At 38.7% G+C, this 27,160-nt stretch overlaps 1 protein-coding gene and 1 long non-coding RNA gene across 5 annotated transcripts in view; one reads left to right on the top strand and one right to left on the bottom strand.

Annotated features, from left to right (window-relative positions):
- The window catches only part of FBN1 (fibrillin 1), a 144,560-nt gene that overhangs the window by 52,926 nt on the left and 64,474 nt on the right, over nucleotides 1-27,160 (bottom strand). For 3 of the 4 annotated variants that reach the window (XR_011681475.1, XM_071441490.1, XM_071441492.1), the window contains exons 11-24: nucleotides 24,731-24,889; nucleotides 23,235-23,375; nucleotides 22,344-22,463; nucleotides 18,855-18,980; nucleotides 16,604-16,726; nucleotides 11,441-11,563; nucleotides 10,405-10,557; nucleotides 9,119-9,172; nucleotides 8,110-8,235; nucleotides 6,155-6,280; nucleotides 5,498-5,617; nucleotides 4,444-4,581; nucleotides 3,399-3,449; nucleotides 762-887 (exon numbers count right to left, since the gene is read on the bottom strand). Coding sequence is in view for 3 of the 4 variants with exons in the window: in XM_071441490.1 (XP_071297591.1) it covers nucleotides 762-887; nucleotides 3,399-3,449; nucleotides 4,444-4,581; nucleotides 5,498-5,617; nucleotides 6,155-6,280; nucleotides 8,110-8,235; nucleotides 9,119-9,172; nucleotides 10,405-10,557; nucleotides 11,441-11,563; nucleotides 16,604-16,726; nucleotides 18,855-18,980; nucleotides 22,344-22,463; nucleotides 23,235-23,375; nucleotides 24,731-24,889 (1,686 nt within the window). In the remaining variant the exon portion in view is untranslated. The remainder of the gene's footprint in view (nucleotides 1-761; nucleotides 888-3,398; nucleotides 3,450-4,443; nucleotides 4,582-5,497; nucleotides 5,618-6,154; nucleotides 6,281-8,109; nucleotides 8,236-9,118; nucleotides 9,173-10,404; nucleotides 10,558-11,440; nucleotides 11,564-16,603; nucleotides 16,727-18,854; nucleotides 18,981-22,343; nucleotides 22,464-23,234; nucleotides 23,376-24,730; nucleotides 24,890-27,160) is intronic. The other variant, XM_071441493.1, reaches the window with a different exon arrangement.
- LOC139596862 (uncharacterized) lies at nucleotides 19,948-22,092 on the top strand. The gene is made up of 2 exons (XR_011681476.1): nucleotides 19,948-20,048; nucleotides 21,663-22,092. It is a non-coding gene; the product is annotated as an uncharacterized lncRNA (long non-coding RNA).

Genomic DNA, 27,160 nt, shown 5'->3' with positions numbered 1-27,160 from the left:
CAACATGTTGAGAAAGAAAGAGAAAATTTACTTCACTGCAGAGGAATTGTTTTTTTCAAAAGCCCTTCACAGGACGGCTCGCTCTGTGTTTTTGTGGACTCGGAGGAACATACCAGGCTCACTGCATAATTCCTAACAGCAAAATATTAATGCTAAACTCAGAAATTAAGAGTTGAAGTAAGTTTAAAGCACCACTCTGAAAAATGGTGTTCAACACTTGACATAATTTTGGATCAGAAAAGGATTTTAAACATTCCAGCTCGCCATTCTTATATAAGGCCTTTTAGTTACTACGAGCTATGTCTTGTTCAGAGGCAAACCTTGGGCATTATTGTCATAATGGACAACGGTGCTTTGGGTGGACAGCATACAAAACTTGGATATTCTGTTGCACACTGCATCAAGGTGCATGGTGTGGCCAAGCCCCAGCCCACAATGGTGCAGCCTCCACTATTCCAGCCTTTGTGGAAAGGGGGGCTGCAAATGAAGAGTGCTAAGAACATGCATGATCTGTAGGGATTTGTCAGATGAACAATCTGGAACTAAATCACAGCTATTCATCAGCTAGCAGATGGTGATGGGCTTTAGCTACTACCATTGGGACCTGTTCCTAATTCCAGGTGAACTAAGTTCATGTCCCTGACGAATTCAATTTGAAAAATGGGCAAAAATAATTGTCCTTTCTTGTTAGAAAACACACAGTGCAACCAATGGTCACTGCATAGATCTGCTCTTCACCTGTACATGGAATTAACACCTACCAAGACAAGTCCGTCCAGAAGCATCTAAAGTCATTCCATTAGGGCACTGGCAAACAAATGATCCCAAGGTATTGACACACTGCCCATTTGTACAGACTCCAGGAAACACCTCACATTCATTAACATCTATTAAAGAAAAAAAGGAAGTGAGTAAGAGTAATCACTAGCATGCTAAACATGAACAAATTAGCAAAAATATAAAAAAATATAACATTGCAAAGTTTTCAGGATAAAATAAAAAATGACAGCAGTCTACATGGCCTGAAAAAATTAAAAACATTTACAACTCCCAAAATAAGTCAGCCAGATCCAATTAATTACAGAAAACTGCAGATGATCAGAAATAATACATGTTGCTATTAGCTATTCCTACATATACTAAAATTAAATTCAAAAGTAACAGAAAAGAGAGGGGTGTTTAAAAACTATATCCATTTTCATACTCACTGTGGGCCAGATATTTGAAGCAAATGGACAAAGAAAGATCAAAATAAGTGCAAAATGACATTATGCATTATTCCAACTAGATTCAGTATTTTTTAAAGATTATTTTCTCTAGCTGCACATCTGGAAACTCCAAGAACATTTACAATCTGGGTCTATGGCCTTGTCAGCAATTAGCAACATTATATATATTAAAATAACCTACTTACAACTACACATAGAGTTTAACTTTGTTAAATAAAAGCTGTATTTCTATATTTAAAAGGCAAATTTAGCACTTTTTGGTAAGGAAAAATTGATTATATGCATTAGCTTGGCTTGAGCTTAAATAAATGTTTAGTAATCTAAGTGTGAGGTCCTCCCACCCATGTCCTTTGTGAAAGCATATGCTTCACAACTGCCTTTGGGAAAAAGCTTCCAGCATTAAACATGCTCCAAGATGAAGCATGACAACTTTTAGGACAGGAGAGGATAAGAACAAGAAATGGAAGAAGAATGACTGGCAATCTGTAGATGAATACTCATGTATAGAGTAACCAAAAAGTGGGAAGGTTGGGCTGGTTAGGCCTCCAGACAAAACTCCTGTTGCACAGACTGCATCTCTCAAACCTCGTGGAGCACGATGGAGGATAAACGCTGGGGGGCAAATCAGTGGCCTCTGCCCTTGAACAGATAGTGTAAATTGACTGGAAGGTATGAGGTAAAGCCAGTGGATTATTAGAAACCACTGAAACACTGTTCACAGCCTGTGAGCAATAGTGCAGCTGACAACTCCAGGGCTCACCCGTAAATGAGAGCAACGCTGCCAATTTAGTTTGCTTATTTCCCTGCACAAGATCTATTACTCATTTTACATAGGCTGTGTATGGGAGAACTGACTATCACCTTTTGGGAACTAAACTTACTCCTGTCTCTAACTTGCCAGTAAATTTCCTAGAGACCTTTCCCTGTCTTGAAAAATGCTTACATGGGTTGAAAACCAAGTAAGGCTTCACTAAGGTTACAAGGAAGGAAAACTACTCTGAAAAACCTGGGGCTATCCAGGTCCCATAGACACGAGAAAGATTAAAGCATGCAATAGATGCAATCCGATGTGCTGGTAAAGGAAATGCTGAAAACAGTTATGTCTGTATCTTGGAAGGATAAACTTTCCATCCCAGCAGTGTTGAAAATGTTCTAAGACTTTCCTTGTGAAGAGAGATAGGTGGGCCCACTTTTTTTTTTCTTTTTCTTTCACTTACACACTCTGCAAAGTGTTGCTGAGGTCAGATAAGTTATGTACAGTGGGTCTGCAGCACAGACGTGCCAAGGTATTCAGTCATCATTTGGAAAGCAAAGAGTATGTGTGAGGGTGTTCCTCTCTTTTTTTTTTTAAGGGAAAAAACAATGTTTCTTTATGGAAGCTACATATGGGAGTAATTTTTAAAAAATATTTTAACTGCAGTGTCATGTCAGATGTTGTCAGTCAGGATGACCCACAGCAGTTTGAGACTCTCTCAGCTTCTGCATATTATGTAAATATGCAGTACTTTTCCAAGGGTTCAAATCAATTCAAATAGAAATGAAATAGGGTGGGACCTTCAATTCTTACAGAATAGTATAGAGTCATCCCATACCAAGCAAAAAACTACACATTGAAAATATTAACTTTTTCTTTAACCAAAGTATAACTGTATCCTGATGTTTTTTGTTTGTTTGTTTTTATAGGACAGTGAAAAATATGTTTCGGAATGTTTAAGATTTCATATAATGTCATATGGGAGAAAGCCAAGATTAGGGAAAAAAGAAAAAGAAAACTAAAGTGAATTACAGTCCTTGAATGTTCTTTTTCTAAAGCATAGTAATGGCTTATCATACCACTGTATTGCTTATGCCATGTTTTGTAGTATATATAAAACACATGATTTTTAAAAACAGGTTACTCAGTTAACTGTTTGAAGAGAGAGAGCCACCTCCTTATACTGGTTGACATTGTATTTTGCAAGTCTGTACTTTGAGATAAAGTGTGAGTATGCAGGAATGTTAAACAAACTGAAACCAAATTCATCCCTGACATAACTCTAACGAAGTCAATGGAACAACACAAGGTAAGAACTTGGCATAGTGTTCCTCTATGATAAATTAACCACTTAAATCAAAACACTGGCATTTTTTTATTCACGCTCTGATTTATGTTAAGGCAACAATAAATACCTTCACACAATGTTCCTCTTATTCTTGAATATCCCTTTTGACATATTGGGTCTGTAAAACAAACAGAAGTGAAGTTTCAGAATACTACAGTCCAAAACTCACCATTAATTTATTGTGCAAAACTGATCATGTGAAACATTATCTAGTTTGTTGCTATGAGAAGTCTGAGTGCTTAGACAGTATCCCAGTATTTTCTGAAATAATAAAGAGATAAGATGGGGCAACTACATAAACTGTATAGAGTGTCAACCTTTATCCTCTTTTGCTTCCCATGTGTCTCAGCTAGCTAGCCTAAAAGTGGTTATGATTTCTGCTTCATTTGAACCAATTAATTCATTTCACTCGATCACAGCACATTACAACCCTATTTACCATGGATGAATGAGGATGAATTCTGTTAAAATACACAGAATGAAATTAACCAAAGATTTGAGCAAACTAGCAGCTTTCAGGATATAGAAATAACAACCCACACACATTTCTGCATTCATCAGCTCATCCCTGGGTTCCCAGCTCATCCCACAGTTCAGTAAAGTTAGCAAATGAATATGCAGCGACCTCAACCCATTTTTTCACCAACTGTATGATTCTCCAGGTCATCAGTTAATCTACAGAGTATAATAAGAAGGGCTACTCCCTCTCCTCCCTTCATTACCACACCAAAGATCCATTTGTTGCAAACATTTCCTTGGGATCTCTGGGGAGCATGCATTTATTGCTACATCATTAGGAACTCCAGATCACTAATTATGACAAACCATGCTAAAGTAATGCTGCCAGTTACAGACTGTAGGTGTGGTCCCTTCCCTTCAGCACTTGAACTTGTAAAATATGTACTGTAAAATCCAGTTAGAACCTTCTATAGCTATATGCTACCTCTCAAATATTAAGGCTTCTCTGTTTTGGGACTGAATAAGGAATGACTGCTTGACAACAGAACAAGTAAAGTTATTTGTCTAGCCTGTGCCCAACTTCTACAATAATAATCTCAACCAAGCTCAGAGAGGAAAAGTCCTAGGCTCCTGAGGAAAATTAATGGCATTACCTCGTTCACATGGTGTACATGGGCTTCCCCAAGCAGCACCTAGTGAGGAACAGCACTGGGACTTCAGAGTTGCTCCATTGATATTTATTTCACACCTTCCATTGACTATGTTCTGCCAACAGGTACCCTTGACAGTTTCTGTTTGGAAAAAAACAATATATTTTCATGCAGATTCTCTAGCATTATGCATTACTGTATTTACAAACACATGTGCTTTAACCATGAAAAAGAATCATCCTTTCATTAGAATTTACCACATCAGAGCTAAATTTATTTTAAAATCTCTTAATTTAACCTTCTCTATACTGGATTATAGCCTGAAATCATCCCAGCACAAAGTTCTTGCAAATCCTTGTTTATGCTTACTGTGCTAAACAGGGAGTATGTCAACACCACTCAAGATCTGAGTCCCTGTACTGATTATGAGTCAGATTTGAGGCCCATGCAGAAGACCCCTTGCTACATCTTCCATTATTTTACTAGATCCCCCAGTCTGGATATCTTCCATACAGGAGAGTAGCAGGAGTTAGCTAAGGATCAGACAGCTGTAGTCCTACAGTTTTCCTCACTGACTAGAAGAGAGCTATAAATTACTGTCCCAACAAAACAGGCAAGAAAGGAAATTATGAGCCCACAGAGCATCTGAGTCACAGCATTGTCCATGGATGCTCTTGAGCTGGTTTGGACTGTGCAAAATACAAAATTTTTTCCAGAGAGCAGATCCTAACTAGAACATGTTCACCTTGTTACAGGAGAAATTAAGGGCGTGAGCACAGACCTGAAGTACTGGTCATAGGATTTCTGTGCTGGTTAAAAAAAATTTTCACCTCTCTTTCAAATTTGACATGGAAGCACACCAAGCCCCCAAGTGCACTTTATGCCCCCAGAGTAATGGTGAAATAAAGCATTTTTAAACATTGTTTCTGTTATGTTTCCCATTAAATTAATCTGCACAAGTTTAATTTAAAAGTATTTTCTTAACCTGGTGCACAATGTTCACATGTCACCAGCTATTTTTAACCAGCAAACATAAAATCTTCAGAGGAATAAATACCTATGCAGATGGTCTTGGTTGGATCCAAGGTACTTTCAGGAGAACATTCACAAACAAAAGAACCCGGTGTGTTTTTGCACACTCCATTAACACAGGGGCTGGATTCACATTCATCAATATCTAGAAAAGAAACACACTGCTATTAGTGCCAGAAAACATTAACAAAAATACATATGGCTCTTTTCAGTTTAGGACAAAGAGGACAAAGCTTTCCTCATACCCAACCTTGCCAATATTCCCCTTTTCTGTTATGAACCCCTCACAACAGACCAGCAATGCACGTGTCCCAAAGACACACTAATGCATTAGAACTGTCTGTGGCTCAAAAAGGGTGCAAACTAGGGGCCCTTTGGCTCTGCTCCTCACAGAAGAGATTTGTAAAGCTTGGTTTCTTCTCACCCTTGGCACAGTGTGTGCTCACTGGTAGTAGTAAATAGGGAGAGTAAATACAGGCTATTCCATGAGGTTATCTAATAATTTCAATTTGCCCTTGTCCCTCCCTCCTCATTCTCCTACTTTCCCACTGAATTTATTTATTGTGATTTTTTTTTTTAGTTTTACACATTATACCTTCATGAAGGTTCAAGGTATTTCTGGCACAATCTGAGAACAATCCATATGAATAAAACTAGGATGAAATGCTGCATTACCACTTACCTTCACATGTTTTTAGATCAGGAGTGTATACAAATCCTTTTGGACAGGTGCACGTGAAACTTCCAGGGGTATTTCTGCACTGTCCATTGTCACAAAGCAGCATGTTCAGTGCACATTCATCAATATCTACAATGAAAATAAAGAACTTTTTAATAAATAAAACATTTCTGGAATAGAAATCAGGACAGAATTTCACTCTCAACAGCCACTTTTCAGAGGGGACAGGGCAGGGGGATGTGGAATATGAATACTGGATTCTTTTTGTAGACAACAGGTTTGCACAAGGGCTTGTACTTTCTTTCCTCACATATTCATAGTATGTGACAGCCATACTACAGTTCAAAATAAAGCAGGGATTCACACACTTTCTTCCTGCCTTTATTATGGATTAGGTCTATGCAGTTTCTGAGTCACTACACAGCAGCACCCACAGTCATGACAGAAACAAGGAGAGGATTGGTTTGAAAAGGTTTGCTGATCATCTTGGTCTTTAAATCACCATTTTTTCCAAGCTGGCTCTGAACTTAGATGTTATAGTTAACAAGGCTAATGTAAGTCTACACTTGCTTCAGAGATGAAAAATTTAAATAGAATTGCTAGTGCTAAATTTAAGAACCCTGAGGAAATCTTTGGAAGAACTGTGGTCATCAGGGAGAAGTTGCAAGAAGGTGGCAATGGGCCATGAATAGCAGGTGAAGACCAGGAGAGACCCAGAGAGCAGACAGGAACAATTGGCTAAGTCAGAGAGGCTAGAAAGTGTTGAGAGAAGTTGGGAAGACTCAGAGGGTCAGTGCAGCAGCTGGGAACAGCCAAAGTGCTAGGAAAAGAAGGGAGACTTGCAGAATAAAACAGACCATGTGGGAAGCTTCACAGGAGTTCAGAAAAATTGAGAGAGGGCCAGGTGGAACATTACGGGAGAATGGGAAACAGCTGTGATGGAGCATGGATGTGGGCTACAGCAGGGTGGGCTGGGGAGCATCTGGAAAACTCACAGATGGATTGGGAGAAGAGAAGAGATGCCATCAGCTACAAGCAAACACTGGAATAGGACATGGATAATTAAAGCCAAAGAAGCAAAAGGGAAAATGGGATGAATTACAGTGTGATTTTTATCTAAGAAAGAGTAACTCTTTTTTTTTTTTTTTTAAAGATAATGGATAGTTTAGACTGGGATAACACCCATGACTCAAGCTATTTAGGTTTAAGTAGAGAATACAGAACCCAAATAAAATTATTACGTAAGCTGGAGATAATAGAAAGGAATTTAAGAATTTTAAGGTGGTTCCAGAGCTGGACAAAGGAGAGATTACGGTAGGATATATTAAAAAGGAGAATAATCATGATGAAGCAAGGATATCATAAATGCTTTCAGGGATCAGACTTGGGACTGATCCTATAAAATATTCATTTTAAGGCAGAAGTAAAAAACTAATTGAATCAAAAATTGTGGACAACACTAAGCTGGAAGTTATTGCCAATACAGAGATTCAGGCAAGGCTAAATTAATCTTGACAACATGAACAAGAAAAATAAGATGAAATATAATCACCAACATTCAAAACTTTGCAATTAGGGACCAGTAACAATAACATGCTAGAAACCAGAACTCATCAGCTGAAGGCTAGTGAGCAAAATCTGGATGTAAGTCTCAATTAGAGGTTGACTTTGATCCCACAGTATAACATGTATTTGAGAAAAGACTAATGCACACTAGAATCAGTTTAGGCAGGATATTCCATGGGGAAATGGAGAATTTCTGGCACAACTATACAGGGCACCAGTCAGACTTCATCAGAACACTGTACACTGGTCAGATCAGTCATGTTCAAGAGAGGGCTGCAGCCTCTATTTCTACGAAAAGAATGGAAGCACAGATTTGGATAGTTTAGCTGACAGAGTTTGAGAAAGGATATGATGATTCTTTATAAATACTTTGAGGATAAGACATTTCATACCAATGCAGTTTTTCCCAGTTGAGTCTACTTCATATCCAGGGTCACAATAACATTTGTATGTTCCATGCAGGTTCTCACACCTTCCATTTGGACAGAGATCAGGATCCAATAAGCACTCATTAATATCTACATAAAGGTAAAAAAACACAAACATCAGAGCAGCAGTTGTTGAGGGCCTGTAGGATTTAACTCTCCAAACTAGAAAAAGACCATTTCGATATAATTTAACGTTGGCAACTCCATATTTATAATTATGTAGTTCTGATTGGGAAATTCACACCTAGATATTCACACTCAAGGGAAAAAAGCTTCTCTTAATCATTGATTTATCGTTAGCCCATAGTAATTTAGGAAACCTTCAACTAAAGGGAAGAACTGGGATATTAAACTGGGGATCAGAAATTAGATTTAGAGAGGCCCATGTATTAATACTCCCCATATCTCCTGATTCATAGCATTTCCAGATGGCATCACTTGCCAAAGCATTAATATCCCTCCTTTCTGAGTGCTTTTCCCTATCTACTGCCAGCAAATCTACTAGTGAGCACTGGCTGATTTAAGAGTTTGCAGTTTCACAGTTCTATGACTACAAAGCTTTCATTGTAATAATTTCCTTCTTGTCTACATTTAAACAAACCCTGGCCAATTTTGACAGATGAAAACATGAGTAAGCTCGATGTTCAATATGGCTTTATTCTTCAGGATGATTTCACCTGAAATATCCAAATATGACTTACATATAAAGTCACATAGGTAATGACACTTCTCATGAATTTGTCATTATTTTATAATGACAGTTACATACACTCCATGATGTAAAGCAGAGAGGCCCCACTGGTGAAATGGCATGATCCTGAAACTCCATGCTCCATTCATTTCACCCTAAGCCTGTCTCCCATTCTCTTCTGTCACCATCCCCACCAGCACAGCTAACAAATTAAGGATATCAAGGTAACACTTTCAGACAAAAGTGCTATATATAAATTTAAATAACATTAGGTGATCTTACCATTTCCTCCTGCAGTCATGCCAGTTCCACTGCTACACAGAGCCTGATATTCAGCTGGAAAAATTATTAAAAAACTTATTGGAATATTCTTTCTTAGCTCATTGCTTTCAGCATCACCATTGACAGTACAGCGATTAATTATTCTAAAGAAGTAACATGCCTTCCAATTCTTCTGAAAACATTAATAACCTCACAGTATTCTGAACCTGTGAAGCATTTTAGCAGATTCAGGGTCTGACTCTGCTTATGAAGATGATGAGTAAAAACTTCACATGATGAACTGTGGCATTTAAGAATAGACATAAACTTCATGCTGGTCCTCCTACACAAACGAATCATAACACATTCACAGCAAGATTCTCCAGAACTTTATGCCCAAGTCCTTGTGCAAGGTGCATGTTCAAAGAGACCAGGAAACAGAACATTTTTTCCTATAAATCTGTCCCATATTTAACTCCATTTAGCAGGAGTGTCTTCATGAGTTCACAGTAGATCAAGAATATCTTATCAAATGGTATAGTTTGTTTATGTGCAACAACAAATTTGCTGAATAACAAGAAACACATAATAAATTGAAGTTTCAAACCAGCTCCCTGCAGTCAGCCACCTCCACAAAAGCAAAGTCTCTTTAATTTACTGGCTTCACAGCAAGGACTGTGTCAGCAGAGTCTTGTTGGAAGAATTTTCCTAAAACACTTCTGCCCATTGAAATCATTAGGATTGCTTTCTTGCCAGAGAGAAGTTATGTCCCAGACAGCTTCACTTGGTGGGGATTTCAGTGACAGACTCAAGTATTTGCAAGAAACTGAACTGGACATTTGTCTGTGCATTGACTACCCAAAGGCAAGGTACTGAATAAGCTACTTCAGATAACTTGAAGGATATAGGAGTCATGCAGCAAACATGTGACTGGCAGGTATACCTTATGGATTTGAAGCTATGAATTAACCAAATTTTTTCCATTAATAACTTGGGTTAAAATTTATATTCTTTGTTATCTACATCTACCAAAATACAGTGAAAATGTCCTCTTTGTTTTTAATGTGCATATCAAATCTGGAGCCAGATATTGTAATTTACTGTTGCTTAAAAAAATTATCACCTGTAGTCTTAAAACATATAAAAATAAAAGACTGCTCAATATATGTAACGTATTATACAACAATGTAATGTAATTGCAACTGATTTAAGTAGCAATGTTAATATAAAACTTTCTTCTACCTTTCTAGAAATAGTGTATGAACAGAATTTGTAAATGAGAAGATTTACAAGTGAACATGGCATACCTGAGTTTTGTGCTGGGCAGGGCTGGCAAGGCTCTCCAAAGGCATAGTCAGTGCTGGCACAGCAGCATTCTGACTTTGTAACTGCACCCGTCAATGGTCTCACACATTGTCCTCTCTTGTAGCCGCCATAGCACGTGCTCCGCATATGTGTATCTGGGGGAAGAAATCTCTCTTAATCCTGCCATAAATTATAGCAAGCATTAAATGTAGCTCAGGTGTCATAAACACCATAAAATAGCTGTCAAAACAAAGTCTCTTTCACTATTTCCCTTTGCTTTCCAGCCACCTGTATGCACTCCTCTACTAGGGAAAAGAAATTTTTCTTCCTCACGCTCCCAAGAATTAAGGCATACAAATGGTGACTGTATTTAATGACTTAACATGCATTGGTGAACGACTAAGCAAACAATCAATTCTTAACCTTGAACTAGAGAGAAGCTGTGGGGAAAATGGAGAAAGTCTTTGCTCTTTCTTTGCTCATAAAAAACCCAAGGAAAAGTCATTAATGCTATTCTGGTACGTAAGACTTGATATGTTTATGTTTTCAGGTCCAGGGGTGATTTTTCTCTTTCTTTACAAACTGCCCATAAATAGCTTTCATGCATATTAGTATTTTATAATCAACACTGAGCTTGTATAGAAATGGGCAGAAAATTGGGTACATCCCATGTTAAGAAGATGTGACAGAGTAATTACATCTTTAAGCTTAGTGACAAATGAAGAATTTTACATTGAGAGAAACAGGGCAAATTCTCACCTACTCAGAACTGATAGAGCAATAATCACCTCTACTCTGTATAGTCTACCTGACCTTGTGATTTGACCCACACTTTCTTTCTCTTTAAATAAAAAAGAAATTTAAACAGAGCAAAATAGCCTATTACAGTAAACACTACAGAGTTATTATTAGCCACTAGAACTACTACCCATCATTCCATTAAAAATGGTAAATTCTACATTCAAACTTGATCTGTTCATCAGACTACCATTAATATCTTAACTTTGGTTCACTGTGACTCCATTAAGTTTGTCTTACCAACACAGACACGTCCATCCAGTCCCACTGCAAGGCCAGGGAAGCATTCACATCTGAAAGAGCCTTCAGTGTTCACACAGCGCCCGTTCATGCATATTCCATCTGTCTCACACTCATTGATGTCTGTTGGAGAAGAGAATGAGCTTTATTAGAAGTTAAACTACATAGTGTTCGATGCCTGGCTGAAACTTGCATTTGTGCAGCTTATTTTCAATATATCCTATAGAAAAATATCAAGGGTAAATGGAAAGCAGTTCAAGCAAAGATTTTGTTAGGAATAATGATGAATTTGTTCTTTGAAAGAGCATAGGAAAATGCCAAATTCAGGAGAAATAAACAGAACAAAATTATTTTGCTCTCCTTGGAGAATAAAAGGGACTACATTTTCCTGACTTGTTCCCAAGAGGTATATGTTCCAATTTAAGGGTCATTCAGGCCAAATCATAATTGGAGGAAGGAGGAAACTGTGGCTGCTGAGACAAAGGACTTGTGTAGTATATAACAGGACATTCCCTTCCCATACTAACAGTTCATGCTGCAAGAAATCAGTCCAAATAGCAAATTGAATCTTTCACCCTCCAACAAGGTGGCCTTCACAGGGCCACCAAAGCATTTCCTTTCCTCCTGCTGCACATCTGAATCTCCCCAGGCGCTGAATCAGCCCCTGCCTGCAGGCCCTGTCTCTCTGGTGATCTGCATCACAATTGGGTTTTCCTATGGATGCTCATTACAGCCCATTTTAAAAACTTTCAATGAACAGAGTGCACTCCAGCCTTGAAAGGAATTCATTCATGATTTGAGTCCTGCACAAGCCACCATATTTGCTCAACAATGGCACGTTGGACAATAAGGCCCATAGCAATGAAATACAGGAATTAAAATTTGTAATATCAAACTATCACAAAGAGATGTTAAATTATATATAGGCTGTGTTTCCTGATAATAGTAGGATCATTCTCTAGATGCAGAAAGCATACTATCCTTTTAGAAATGATAAAGAAAAGGAGTGTTATAAATACTGTTTGGAAGTATGTATAACCTTTATAAAATAATCACTTCATAAGAATTCTCCACACTATATACAAGAAACAGTGTGTGTGACAATTTCCTTTTTTCTGACCTTAAAAGGGCAAATTGAGAGTGAAACACCTCTGTGTTTTACTTAGTTTGTGTTGTTTGGCATAAAAAACAGCTTGTATGATCCAAGATTCCTTCTTCAAACTACATTTTAAAATAAAAGCTATATTTAAGTACATGGGCTCAAATAATTTTTACTTCATCCTACAATCTTTTGTTCTGTTAAGACAAATCTTAGATGTTTTTCCCACTTTAAATTTAGTCCCTACTCAGTGCAGGTAAAAACGGAGTTGGGATTCAAAATGAGCCCATGCTATTTAATGGTGTAGACAGCTATTTTGGTGAGCAACACTGAACTCCTATAACAGATTCTCCTACAAGCAAAAAAAAAAAAAAAAGACAAAAAGCTTTCCTTTTTAAAGGTTATTTCTAGAAACAGAAAGGCAAAATTACTTCTTTCCCATTTCCTGTAGTTCATTTTTTAAAAAAGATTTTGTAACCTAGTAAAGGGAGAAATGTGTCATCTATTTTCTTTTGTACTGATTTACGAATGTGTTGGAAATACCTCTACAGAATTTTTTAAAGGTAAAGTGGGTCACTTAAAATGGTGCAAGTCAGCTGAAAACCTGGTTCCTGTAAAGATGGGTAAAAAGTCTCTGCTTTTACCAGGCCTGAGATTCCACAGAGTAAATCAACTTCACTCACAGGAATAAAGTCCAAATTTGTAACCTTGAGAATGCTCCACTGTTTTCTGTGGTAAAAGTCACCATTTGGATGACTTAAAATATATTCAACCTGGTTCTGGAAATCCAACTAATGGATTAATTCTCCATGTTCAATAAGTTTTGCCTTTTCTGCTTAGCTTGCTTAGTAGTGCTAGCTGGGTACACAAAGTCCTCTAATTTTAAGCAGGAAAAATTTACTCAGACTACTAAACTACCATTTTCAATTGTCTTGCAATGACTTTTAATTTGGGGAATTCCTGCTGATCTAAAGATTAAACAATGCATGGAATAGAAATAATGCTTCAAACTTCTGCATGCATGATATGCGTTTTTGAAAAATCAAGCAAATCATCATTGTAAGAAGCTACTGGTGAATAAATTTAGCATGTCTTGTATTTCAGGGGATATACAAGACTATGGTGTAACATTATTTTTTGGCATGTTATTTCAGAAAGTCTAAGTGGAATTTTTTACCAGACAGCCAAGCATATGCCCTGTACTTATACTTAAATTCCAGCTTTATGGAACTAAGTGTTAATTGCACTATCCCCATCTTTGGGTTAGAAGACCTTCCTAACAGCTGAAAACTCAGCTTGGAGAACATCAAACGAGACAGTCACAGAAGCAATGAGCTGCACTCTTCCATTCCTTTGTTGATCCCCTGGTTCTGCAAAAACACACATACAATTCCCTATCAAAACTGCTCAGGCAGGAAACGAATTTGCTGCAGAAATGTCCATTTGTGCAAACACTCCCTGCACATCCAAGCATGACCTTAGAGTTTTGTAGCAATGAGGAACAAAGACACGTGGATCTCCTTCTTGCTTGCTCCAGAGAAGATCACTTATTGCAACAAATCAAGCCTTGTTATGCTCTAAACCTCACCCAAACAGGCACACACAGGCTGCCTGCCACTGCAGTGTGGCTGTTCACGGGTCCTTTTACCCAATGAGCTCCCTGGTGTCCATGTGTCTCCCCAGCCAACCACTGCCTCATGCACAGGGCAACCACAGGCCAGCCAGGCAACCCCATCTCTGGTTACATGACCTGTTCTTTACCTCAAACCTAGCTGAGCCTTTCCCAGAGTGCTTTCTGTTGCTCACCAGAAGGGAACAGGATTTCTTATCTCCTGCATCTTCCCCTTCTTTATTCAATCAATAAAAATACAGCAAAAGCAACTATGCCACTGACAAAGAGACCCATAGCATAGGAAAACAAAAATGTCCAATGTCCCCAGGAAGAGAGTTGCTTTTTCTGCATTTGGAAATAAATGGCTACTGTTCCAAAGTTCTGGTGGCCTGGGCTCAGGGGCTGTGCTGTTGAGGCAAGAGGGAGTCCATTGGCTGGAAATGCTGACTTTGACATTACTGAATGTCTTTCTGGAAGCATGGAGCAGGGAATAACTGAAGAAAGTCAGTAGGAACATAACAATATGATGGTGAGTGCAGTGAGACACAAGCCTCTCTTGGCAAGCTGCCTCTGCAAGCTTTCAGGCACAGCCATGTTCCTGGCAGCCCTACCCTGCTCCTGCTTTGGCCACAAGGGCTGGATGGTGATTAGGTCATTTTTCCTCTCACTGGGCTTTGTCTCAGAGGTGATCAATGTTTCTCCAGATGAGCAGGTGACCACTTTGGACCTGCTGGTGATAGAAGACATGTGTACCTCATCCCCTAGCTGGGGGATGGTGCAGAAAGGTGCAGAAGCACCTGGGTCTGTTGGAATACTTCCCAACCAGCCAGGACCAGGGCTTGGCCTTGACAGGGAGGGTTTCCCTAAAATATCCTTCAAGCAAACCTCTATCTATATCTATAGTTGGGAAAGTTCCTTAAAATTAGACATTTATTGCAGACAAGTAACTAAATAAACAATGGTAACATGAACAACCTGTGAACAACCAAAAGAATGCATATACATAAACATCTAATAATTATTTTACAGCTAAATCCCTTTATAAAACTCTATGTATTAACATTATGATATAAACAACATATTCAGAATCACTAATCATATTAACTGCTGAAGACCTGGGAATTGTTTCATGATACTTTGGGCAAATGGAAGAAAGGACACAAATATGAAGAAGGTAAAAAGTGTAATTTGGGTGTCCAGGTTTCAAAATCTGGTTTGATTTTCACCAATAACAACTTTAACATGTAATAAATGTTTGCATGCTCATTCATAAAGAACAAGGCTTAGCGTAAGTGCAAAAACCAGTGGGAGAAATCCTTCTTTTTACTATAAGATTTGTTCCAACTTTCAGTAGGAATCAGTTGAGTTCTCTATAATTTTGGATAATTGTCAAATATTCCTCCTTTGATGCAGAGAAGTAACATTTCTCTAGGCCCAGAAACCCATTTTGACTGTGTCCATACTCCTAGTCAGGAGGCACATAACAGAGGCTGAACATCATTGTGTTTTAAGTAATCAGGTAGAGTTACCATCCTTTTGGGTGGCATTTCAGGGCACAGACTGACGTAATTTTTAAAAAAAACTTTAAAAAACACCAAAAGATACTCAAGGCAAAAATCAAGCGCAGTATTTGGGCTTGGCTGAGCTTCCATCCATGAGGCAAATCCCTGCTAATGACACAGAGAGCAGCCAGTGATCTCTGGGAACACAACTGGCTGATGTGCCATGGCCTGATGGGCATTGAAGTCTCATTGACATCCCACACATAGACCAGCTGGAAAACAAGCTTTGGCAAAGCACACACATCCCACATGGAAATCAGGTAAGAATTTAAATAAATGCCATTGCTATAAGTGTGTGAAGGCTGCAGCCAACACAGCCAGCAGCTGATAAGCTAAGGAGACACTTGTGTGGTAATGCACAATAGTTCATTTGCACCCATGCACCAAATGGAAAAGACAATCTTGCTGTGGTGCTCATGTCTGCATCTTGGTCGGATCAAGTGCTGGGCACTCCTCAGAGATGCTGTATTGCCTAGGAGCACCCAGACAGGAATGGGAGAAAAGCCCAAAAAATGCAACAAGTCAGGATGTTTGGGTGGCCAAAGGCAGAATACTTTCAAAGGCCAAACACAAAATGTAAGATACACTGGAACCAATCTGCAGAAGACACCATAGGCAAAAAAACCCCAGAGTTTAACTAGGTCAGCTCATGCAGTCCTTGTAAAAGAATATTTCCCACTGGCTGGTTGGGGCAGTTGTTCAACAATGTGGAGAAGACTGAGTACTGTCTTGCACAATTACAAATAATTCCATCTGATTAAAAAAGCATACCTGCTGAGAACTCTGCCCCATACCTCTTGTTCCCAAGAATCACAAAAAAGGCTATTCTTGAAGCTACCCAGAGAAACAAGACTCACAACTTTTGGGAATCCATAATTTCTTGTGCTTACCTGTGCAATAGCGTCCATCAGATGCTAACTGGAACCCTGGTTTACAAATGCATTTAAAACTGCCATCTTCATTGATGCACATCCCATTGAGGCAAATGTTCCTGATGCTGCATTCATCCATATCTGAAAATGCAGACAACAGATATAATGCTCATAATGTTTAAGCATAAGAACTGTTACTGATTATATCCAAAAGATACACCTTAATTTTTTTCTTAGTTGTCAGAGCTATAATGATAATCAGAAACATATGATGGGACAGACTGCACTATTCTAGAGGATGTGTCAAAGCAATGATTCCATTTCTCATAATGAATCATTAACATAAAAAGGAATTAATCCAAAAAAGCAAAGAGAACAAAAAACGGATGAGAAACTGGACAGCTTAAGAACTTCCACTTGGTAGAAGTCATCAAAAAGTGAGAAGGGATGTAATTAAAGAGGGTTTGACATCTTAATCTAAATAGAAGCTAGGTTAGAAGCAGCCTCCTGTTTGGAATGTAAATACAATTTTATGTTACGAAAAAGACCTGAAGGGAGAGGAGAGAACATTTGGGTTTGGAGTGAAAACTTTTATAACCTCCACTGGACAAGTCTAAGATTTATGGTATGGGAGAATTCCCAGCACTGTGCTCAAGCATTAATTCTATGGGCACTGCCGTCCTCAACTTCCATTTAAAATACAACCTGCCCCCTTCCTGCATTCAGCATGACAGGCCATACAGAAGGGTACTCACTAATTACAGCTTCATGAAAGCATTATTCATCCTCTCACCTAATGGGATATCATGGAGGATTCAAATAGGAAAAGGTGGAGGTTCTCAGACCCTGTTATTCTGAACCCTGCACAGTTACTCACAAAATGGGAAAGGAAAAAAAAAAAGGCAAGTACAGAGAATTCTGTTCTTGATTTGAGTAAGCTTTTATATCCTCTCAGTCTTTACTTTGTCCTGGCGCAGATGAAATCAGTTTCGGATGTTACATCCAAGAAAAATCAGTAGTATTTACCAGTTTCATCTAAAGAACTGCACACAGTTACATTAAGGTATGGCACAATGCCATGGTCTTTACTGATTAGTGTGTGTGCATACAACTCAATGCATTACAATGCCAGAGATGAAACTGTTTCATAAGTGGATGCAACAGACATTCTGGCAGCACATGCAATGGAATTAAAAATGTTTTACCAGACTGCCGGTGTCCTGGTTTTTATTACTATTAGCACATGGTATTTGGTGGGAAAGGAAGAAATCAGAATAGAGAGTTTTTTCCTGAATAGTTAGTCTAATTTACAAATATATTTAGTCAATGTACTTCCATAATAAGATATTTTAAAAGCAGCATATGGTGCTAAACTGTATCTAAAAAAGAGTCAGGAAAAATAGAGTCTTAAAGTGTCTGTCTCTACCAAGGATTAACAGAATCACTACTAGCACATAAAATCACTGGATCATAATGACATTACAATATATTCAGAATCGTGCTATTTTCCTTAATATTGCAGCTGTCTTGGACAGAAATTAAACTTCTAGACATAGTGTGTTTTCTTTTTACTTACAGGCTAAGTCAGACAAAAATAATTTATGATTTAAAAAAAAAAATCGTGTATCTATCCCAACCAGGAATTTTGGCATTAAGTCTTTGAGCTGAATCACTGAGATAATATTCTGCCAAAAATGTTTCTAAGAACAGTGCTTGAAATTCTTTTAACGTATGAATAGATCATTGGGAACCCTCCCAAAGACCTTGGGAAGCATGATAAAGAACATTCTTCTTTTCTTCCCCTTTACTAAAGGTCTGGGAGGTAGGAACACATCAATTATGTTTACAAATTTTTGTTAAAACAATTTTTATAGGTCAGACCAGTCTGCATCTACACAAACCACATTGCTAGTCACCCAGTAAGATCCCATAAAGCATGCTGTTAAGCACACAGTAAAATCAGGCAGCATGTGACTTGCACTATGTTTTAAAATGTACCACTCCCATCAAAGAAACTGCATTTTGTGATAGTGGTATGTGCTATTTCTCCTTCTGGACAGACATCCCGTTGAGGATTGCCAAGCCAAGGCTCCAGAACTGGCTGCAAAAGACATTTTACTTGCCCTCCCAGATACAGCAAAAGGTATTTGGATATATGACTCCTTGTTCCTTCCCTTCCCCCCACCAGGGGTCCTTTTCTTTTTCATTGATGTGAATAACCTCTTGCAACTGTAATTACTGATATGGAATAACTTCAGAAAAGTCTTACCTTCACAGTTTTTCCCATCAACTGCCACTTGAAAGCCAGCATTACACACACAGTGAAAACTGCCATCTGTGTTTATGCATCGTCCATTATTACAGATACGACCATTCTGTAAGCATTCATCGATGTCTGAAAGTCAACCAGAAAGAAAACTAACATTTTGGGAGACTCTTTTTTATACTCAAGAGGAATTTTTCCCATTTGCCCTTCCCCCAGGCTTTTAAACCTCCATGGAAATTGTACTACCTGAAAAATTATTTCTTTTGATTTCCATAACTGAATGTTATGGGGGTGGAAAATGTTTGTCAGCTTGAAATTTCAAGTTGCTGTGAAAGAATTTCAGTGAACACTACCCTGCAGCTTTCTCAAACAAGAATCACAATTTTTGTAGGTTTTTTAAAATTTTTGCCCATCATTAAAATATTTTTACTGAACTTTTTAATTTAATTTAACAGTACCTAACTACTTAAGGAAGTATGTGGGAAAGCTTGTCTTTTGCTGCTGCTTTGTAAGATAACAGGAAAGTTCAAGACTTTCCCACCTCAGAAGAATTTCTCCTGCTTACTTTGTATTTGAAACATCAGATTCTCTTTCCCCTCTCTCTGCAGGAGGTGCTTGGCAAGTGCTTTGGAGGACCTGAAGAGTGATATCACACGAGGCTGGCAGCTCTCCCTCTCCTCCAAAGGAGGGGAGAGGAGATGCTGAGACAGACTGTCTAGACATTTTTCAGATTGCTCAGTATTCTCCATCAAGGCCTGGACTGTCTCCCAGAGATTCCTACACACAGGGGACTCAGCTCAGAGCTCACAACCAGCCCATGCAGACCTGTCTATTTTGCACCCACACTTCCCAAATACCCTGGGGGTGCCCTTCCCAAGCCCTCTCTGTGGAAATGCATTGCTGCAATTCAGAAAGAAGTGGAGCGCAGGGTGTCCTCCCAAATGCCCCTGGCTCTCTGGACACTTAGGCTCTAAAACTGTGAACCTTTATTTGCCTTCTTAGCAGCATGGTAGCTCTGTGAAGAGTCTAAGAAATCCCTGAAAATCACTGTTTTGCAAGCAAGTAACCATGGCAGCAGGGGCACGAGCTGCTCGGTGACCACTCACTGCAGCAGCAGCTTGCAGCCCTCCACCAAAAGTGTACAGGCTTGATAAACTCATCTGATAAACCAGCATCATCAAGCAGCAATGCATAAAGGTGAGTTTGCTCTCTGCTCAGTCCCTTTTCACCCCACTTTTTCAGCCCTTGCTTGTACCCATGTCTGGCTTCAGCTACTCCACCAGCTTTCTTCCTTAGGACAGGCAGAAATGCTGCACGATCTCAAGGCCTTTTAATTTTTAGATTTAATTTTTTGTGTTTTTATGCATCTGATGCTATTTAAATGTGTTGAAAATTAATACCAAATCTCATTGTTCTTTACTTACACACAGCTGATCAGAGTCCCACCCCTAGTCCAACATAACATCACCATTTTTTTTCTCCTCAGAGAAACTTGCAAAACAAAGTATCCTTCTCAATGAAATATCCAAAATTGCTGTTATCTCCCTGTAAGACCTGACCTCCACTCGTCAGAAATGTTGAGCAGATTATAGCAAGCACTTAGCTGTTAAAGCACACATTGATAGCTAATCATAATAAAATTTCACCTTATTTTGAGGTCCATTTCATATCCTCTCTGCTGCAACTGAGAAGCATTTTTTTCAGATTATTAATCACAATGTGACTTTATTCCCCTATGTCTCCAATTAAGATATTAATTCAGCCAAGCTCATATTAGAATTATAAGGGATCCTAAGAAGGAATGAATCAGTAGCTTGCAATAAAGACTGCAATGTTTAGTCACCAATCAGAGTTATCATGCAGAAAAAATCCTGCCCTGGAACCTCAGAGTAAGGAACAGATAAACATCTGGTCATTATGGAGACTTCATTTTTCAAGAGCTTGAGAGACTTCATAAGGAACACATTTCCAAAAGCACATCAGCACAGACACATTTGTGCATGCAAAAAATAAAATCTCTACATCCAAAGTAGTCATGCAAAGTAATTCTTCAGCAAATGCTGATTTGGCAGGCACCAGTGCTATATGTACACTTTGCCAAATGCACCCCACCAGCCTTTTTCTTTTCCCTACACTGGTCCTAAAAATTCCTTTAGAAAAACAAGATTCTGCACATCGCAGCATTTTCTGCTCTGGCTGTCAAGCAGGCACAGCTCCCATACACTGCAAAGGAACTGCTAAGTGACCACACTTAAATGCCATTAAGCTACTGGGCTTCTGACAACCATGTGTTTGTGTAATGAATCAGTCAAATTAAAAGTGTGTGACAAAAATGACTCATGAGTAAATTCATCACAGCTGAGACTCCCCTTCAGCACTCCCTCACCACCAGTCAGCTGAACTATGAAGATGCTTCCGCAACACGGCTGCTTGGCAGCAATTAGGTCAAACACTCCCCAGCATCAGGCAGCAGTGCAGCTGGCTCTGCATGTCTTCCTGGACCAGAGAGCAACTTCTCTACCACAAACACCTTTCTGATTCCCAAAAGGAAGGAAAAAAATGCACACTAGTACAGGTAACTTTCTTCTGTTTTTTTCGAAACTTTCTGCTTCAGACTGAGGGCATGCTCTGCACCCTGCACCCAGTGCAGGAAGGAAATATGAAGACAAGCTGTGACTCTGAGCATTCAAACATCCTGTTTCATTTAGATGCTTCATTTCTTATGGAATATCAAAGCAATCATTTATTCTTCTGCCAGAAATCTCTCATCGTGCCTTAATTATAAAGGACTGCTTCTATCTACCTTTACAGCTGAATGCCTACCCCAATTTGGGAGTCACAAAACCCTGACAGAGGGTTGGCTGACCGCTGAGGAGTTATGTGGTCACTCCCATAGGAAGACAGGATGAAGACCATCAGGACTACAGTCAAGTCAGATCTTCAGAATAACTATAAAGAGGATTCTGAGGCTTCCCTATCTAGACCTTCCCACTACTTTTCCATATCTAAGTTTTCATTGCTGTAATTTATGTTTAGTTGTTTCTCTGGCAGTAAGCAGAGACAACACACAGGCAGTGTAACCTTATATTTACTCATTGGAAGTCTTATCTTTCTCCCCAACTTCCTTAGTCGTTTATACATAAAGTGTTTCTCCAGTGAAGGGATGCTTAATTGTCCTTGTGATCTTCAAGCAGCAAAAGAAAATAATGTCTTAATATTAAAAAAAAAAAAATCCCAAAAAGCCAAGAACATATGTCTATTCTATTTCAAAGCCATAAATAGTGCCAAGATCCTTTTAGCACAATACAATATGCCTCTTCTCATAACCCAGTCAGTGAACAGCCAGCTCCAGCAGGTCAGTAATTTTTACTGCCATACCTGAATTTCATTTTTTTTAAAACTCCCATATTTGACCCATCTGTTAAATTTTGCTTGCAAACTATTTTCCCTCCTGATAAGCAGGCAGTAGCAATGTGGCTGTATGCCCATTACCTCTGCACTCCGTTCTGGTGGCCGTGCTCTGATACCCAACACGACACTGGCAGATGTAGGATCCTTGTGTGTTCACACAGTCTCCACCAACACATGGATTCCTTTCACATTCATCAATATCTGTGGGACACAGACAATACAATTTTATTACCACATTGGCTGCCAGTTATTTTTGCCTGCAGGGGTATTTTATTACTTTGTACTTGGAGAAATAGTGCCCTTCAATCCCTAAGAAAAGGGGACATCACTGAGATCCCAAAAAAAATTCCCACATTTTAAGATAAACAGGATCTGGAAAAAATAAATTTTCAGTAAAATATTGCATGTGTGAGAGATTGAGGACTTAATCCCACATCTCCACATTACTGGCTCCACTGAAGATTTTGAAAGAACCAAAATCTTGCCTATAAGATACAGTTAATCCGTGCTTCTGTTGTTGAGCTCTTGCTGAGTTCCAAGCCTAAAGGTCTCAAGAGCCCAACAAGATACTACTCATGAACTTAAAAAGGACTTGTAAATCCTACTAAGCCTAAATTTATGATTTTTTTAACAGTAGGTCATTGCATACTCAAAAAGCTGGTAGCATTTTAAAGAGACCATTTTCAATAACTAATAAACACATTATAGTAATGGGTTAGTAAAATAAGATATCCTTGCCTCTGTGTAATTTTGTTACAAGATTTGTTAAATACTGTTTTAAAGGCAAAATTGTTGTAAAAATAAGTTTGCCACTGAAATCAATCAGTTTGTCAAAGTGTCTTCACTGGGTTCTTTTTTTTTGGAGGTGGGGCTCTTCTATTTAAGAACTCAGTTATTACATTGTGTGGAGAAGAATGTTTTTTCCTCTAAAATGAAATTCCCCTCTGTGATTTACAGCAGAAAACCACATACCAAGGCATTCCTCTCTACCATGCAGTTGGAATCCTTTGTTGCACTCGCAGCGGTAGCTCCCAGGAGTGGGAATACAACGCCCATTTCGGCAGAGATGTCGGAATGTTTGGCAATAGTCAGTTAAGTTCACCGGCAAGATTGCTGAAATAACAACAGTTGGAAAAATATTTTAATAGTTCATCATAATAGTTTCTGATAATCTACAACTTATGCAGGATTTTCCTTAAAAATCAACATTTACCTTCCATTGTAATGTGAATTACATAATGAAATGGGAGAGAGAAAATGGCACTTTGACTCTAATAGATTTCTTTGAAAACAGCTAACAACCACAGAAATTTTCATTAAGGCAAGTCTGGTTGTGTTCTTATCTTTTGTCCTATCAAAGAGGACTATGTCTGCTCATACCTAGAGGTAAAGTGGATGTGTGACACTGCAGGTACTCTACTAAAAGCCTGGGGTAGCAAAGAGGAGCCAGACTGGTTGATGATTTTCACTTTCCCAGATAGCAGTGAGGAGGGCAGGGATAACCCTGGGAATACGCCTATACTGTCTTTGGCAGGCAGGCATGAGCTGGCTCTGTCCCTGCTACCAGCTGACCAGAAGCTGTGCAACTACGTCAGTGCAGTGTCAGCCTAAGCTACAATACTTTGCCTCTTAGGCTTATTAGCTCAGCTTGGTGCTGAACCAAGACTAAATAGTTTCAGCTGGTGCCAGTGCAAGCAGGGACTGCTTTCATCTGCACAGAGCATGGGCAAAATCAGCTTGTTTACTTGCAAAAGAGTATGTGGTTATGCCAAATGATTTCAGGTGGCACATGCCTACTCCGGACCACATGGGCATGTAGTAAATTCTCTGAGCAAAGACAAAACAGGACTCTATTATATTGGTATGTTGCTCTATTTTGGTAGTCTGCTCTGGCTTCCTTCTTACTTTGGGGAAAACTAACCCATCCATGTGTACCACTAAAATAGCTCTTTCTGTGCACTGGGTCAGTCTCAGTGTCCAGCAGAGTACAGCAGAATTTTGATCAGTACATTTCCTACCTGGCTAAGTGCAAGTGAGGAAAACAACCTGAAAGAAGTTGCTTTGTCTCAGACAAGCTTTTTAATGTAAATATCTTTCACAACCTAGTCAAAGAGCTATTCATATTCTGCAGTGCTGACATGCAGCAAAGCTCACAACAGCCTTAAAATAACAGTAATCTAACTACTACAATACATGAGCCACAGTACAGACAGTGAGAATGTAATTTTTGAAACCTATCTTATCAGGGAAAACACTACTCATGAGATAGGTATCTTGCCACAAGGCACATGGTAGGCAGGCTCTGATTAAAAGGACATCCAGAGCCTCCATGTCCACATAAAGTAAGTAAAAGACACCAACAGCTGAAGGGAGCACACTGCTCCTGAGAAATGCATATTTTGAAAGAAGCTAAATGCACATGGTGCTAGGAGAGGTTGTTTCAGAGAGGTTATTTCAGTCTCTCTTACGATGCACTGGTGGAGCCCGAGATGGATAGATGATCTCTGGATGTGGAGGAGGGTAAATGTCGGGAATGAGCGGTGGGGGGATGACATCGGGCCGGGCCGGAGGAAGGTCGGGTCTTGCTGGCAGAATAGCAGCTACTGTGCACAATTTACGGTACTCATCTGAAACACAAAAACATCAATGCTGTTTTAGACTCTTGCAGCCTGTTCCATTTAATCCAACACTCCCCCTCTTTTTGCAGTGTTTCAGATTAGTAATAACAAACCTTAAATAATCTGGAAAATGTAAGCTTATATGTTTTCTTCACAGCAACAAGCTTTGCTCTCTGAATTGAGTCATTAATCCACAGAATCTCAACACTACTTGTCAGAAGACTGCCAGTAAAAAGGTAACAGAACTGATATTCTGGACATGAAATTGAACAGTGAGGCAGAGACCTGATCCTAATCTACTTTGTCATCTTTCAAGCAAAAATCTTTGGTGAACTCAGTGTGAAGTGTACCTAGAGAAGGACTTCTGGATTTGATCCCAAGTTAATTTAACAGAAAGCTTGCCACAGAGTTAGAAAAAATACTGAACAGGGAAAAAAGCCCAGTTTCAATCGGGTTTCTTAAAAGTTAACCTCCTAAAACAAACAAATACAAATATAAGCAATGAGGCTAAACCAATTAGAGAATGAATACACTAACACTATTTCCCTGAGAAAATTAAGTTTGCCAATAAAAGCAGAAACCAAATAAGGTGTAGTCTAAGCAGTGTAGCCAAAGAGAAACCAAGTCAGATCTACTAAATTCATCCTTTTCCAGGTGATGGAAATGATCTATGACAAATTATCTATTTTGCTGTAAGAGCAGTCTATGGTGTACGTGTTGCATTCTCCTATTCTTTATCTCTATCAGTGGCATCTGCCCTACTGCCCCACATTTCCTCTTGCCCATGACTCTTTTGTCTTCAGGAAGTGTGGGTTTGGAATTTGCAATCCAAAAAATGCACACAGAGTATCACAATTAAAGACCACATTCCAGCTGACCTAATTAATGTTAACAATTTGTGTGCACACAAGTAATTATTTGTGCAGTCAACATCTTTGAACTTCAAAATTTAAAGTTTGTGGAACAACAGGGAAGAGGAATTATATAAGGGGGAAAAAGTCTAGAGATTAATGAATTCTTGAAACAATATGAAAAACGAGAACAGAAAAATAAAGTAAATGTTGGGAGAAGTAAACTGGGTATTTCAGCCTTCAACACTTTCATCATATCTGCTTCCACCTGTAAAACACATTAGAAGCTCTTCCTGAATCACAGAGGATTTGTTAAACAAACATCAGAACCTAAAGTTCTGCTTTTCCTGATTATGATGTTTGCATTTATTTGATGCTGTTGGGTGATCACTTTGCTTCATGTGTCACTGCATTTCACTCTTTGTTGTTCCTTTTATTCTTTAAATAGCGTCAATGGTAAACCCTGTTATTCCACATAAACAATTACCATCATATTATAAAAAATTACAGTGCGAGCCTTTTTATTGCAACTTCCATTTCCAAGTGTAATTCCTAGCAATTTTGTAGTTACCGTTTTGTAGTAGCAACTGGGTCTGATGTCCACATTTAAAATGCAACTACTCAGTTACATTATGCAGCTGGTGCTCCCCTTTATATTGCAGTAAATTTCCATTTCAGAGTTAAAGATGCTTTGGGCCACTGACAGCTCTAAATTCCTTGTCTTGCCTTCTCAGGATATACTATGTAAGGAATATCTGACCTTAATTACATAATGACAGCAACACCTTAAATGCATGTAAAGCTTTTCAAAGAATTTCAAAGCACTTTCAAAAAGAGTAATTTATAGTCTCAATTTATGTCTCAGGTCAGAAGAAAAACCAAAAAAGAAGTGGCATGTAACCATGATCTGGAAGACCTTGCATGGATTTATGAGTCAGGAAGTCCTGGGTTCTAGCTCCTTCTCCATGACGTCTCAGTCTGCAGCTTTAGCCAAATTACCTTACTTTTCCACCCAGTTTACTCACCAGTTAGATATGAACAATTAGAAAGTATCTGAAGCAAGAACTGTGTTAAGACTGAAAGATTTCTTGCTGTCTTCCTATTTCAGAGGGTTGTCAATAGAGTGCACTATGTTTTAGCATTGTTCTAGCCAGTTTTGAACTTTTAACATGCTTAAATATTATTAATAAGACAGTGACAGAAAGTCTTCCAACAGTTCTGATTGCAGATTTCTGCTCCAGTATTATGCAGTTTCATTCAAAGGATTAAAAGCAAGAATAATAAAAACTCCCATATATGAACTCTGACAATTTCTTCAGTTACACTGCTATAGTGTTACGATCTCATTCCTCCATAAACTCTGCACCTCCCTTAACCTCCTCCTATAAATTCTTAAATTTCTTGTATTCTCCTCTTCTAAAGGATTTTA

The sequence above is a fragment of the Agelaius tricolor genome, unplaced genomic scaffold (assembly GCF_023055355.1).
Source record: "Agelaius tricolor isolate 1412-34295 unplaced genomic scaffold, bAgeTri1.0.p SCAF_16, whole genome shotgun sequence".
Classification (NCBI taxonomy): Eukaryota; Metazoa; Chordata; class Aves; order Passeriformes; family Icteridae; genus Agelaius; species Agelaius tricolor.
This window is presented reverse-complemented; position numbering and strand designations above follow the sequence as displayed.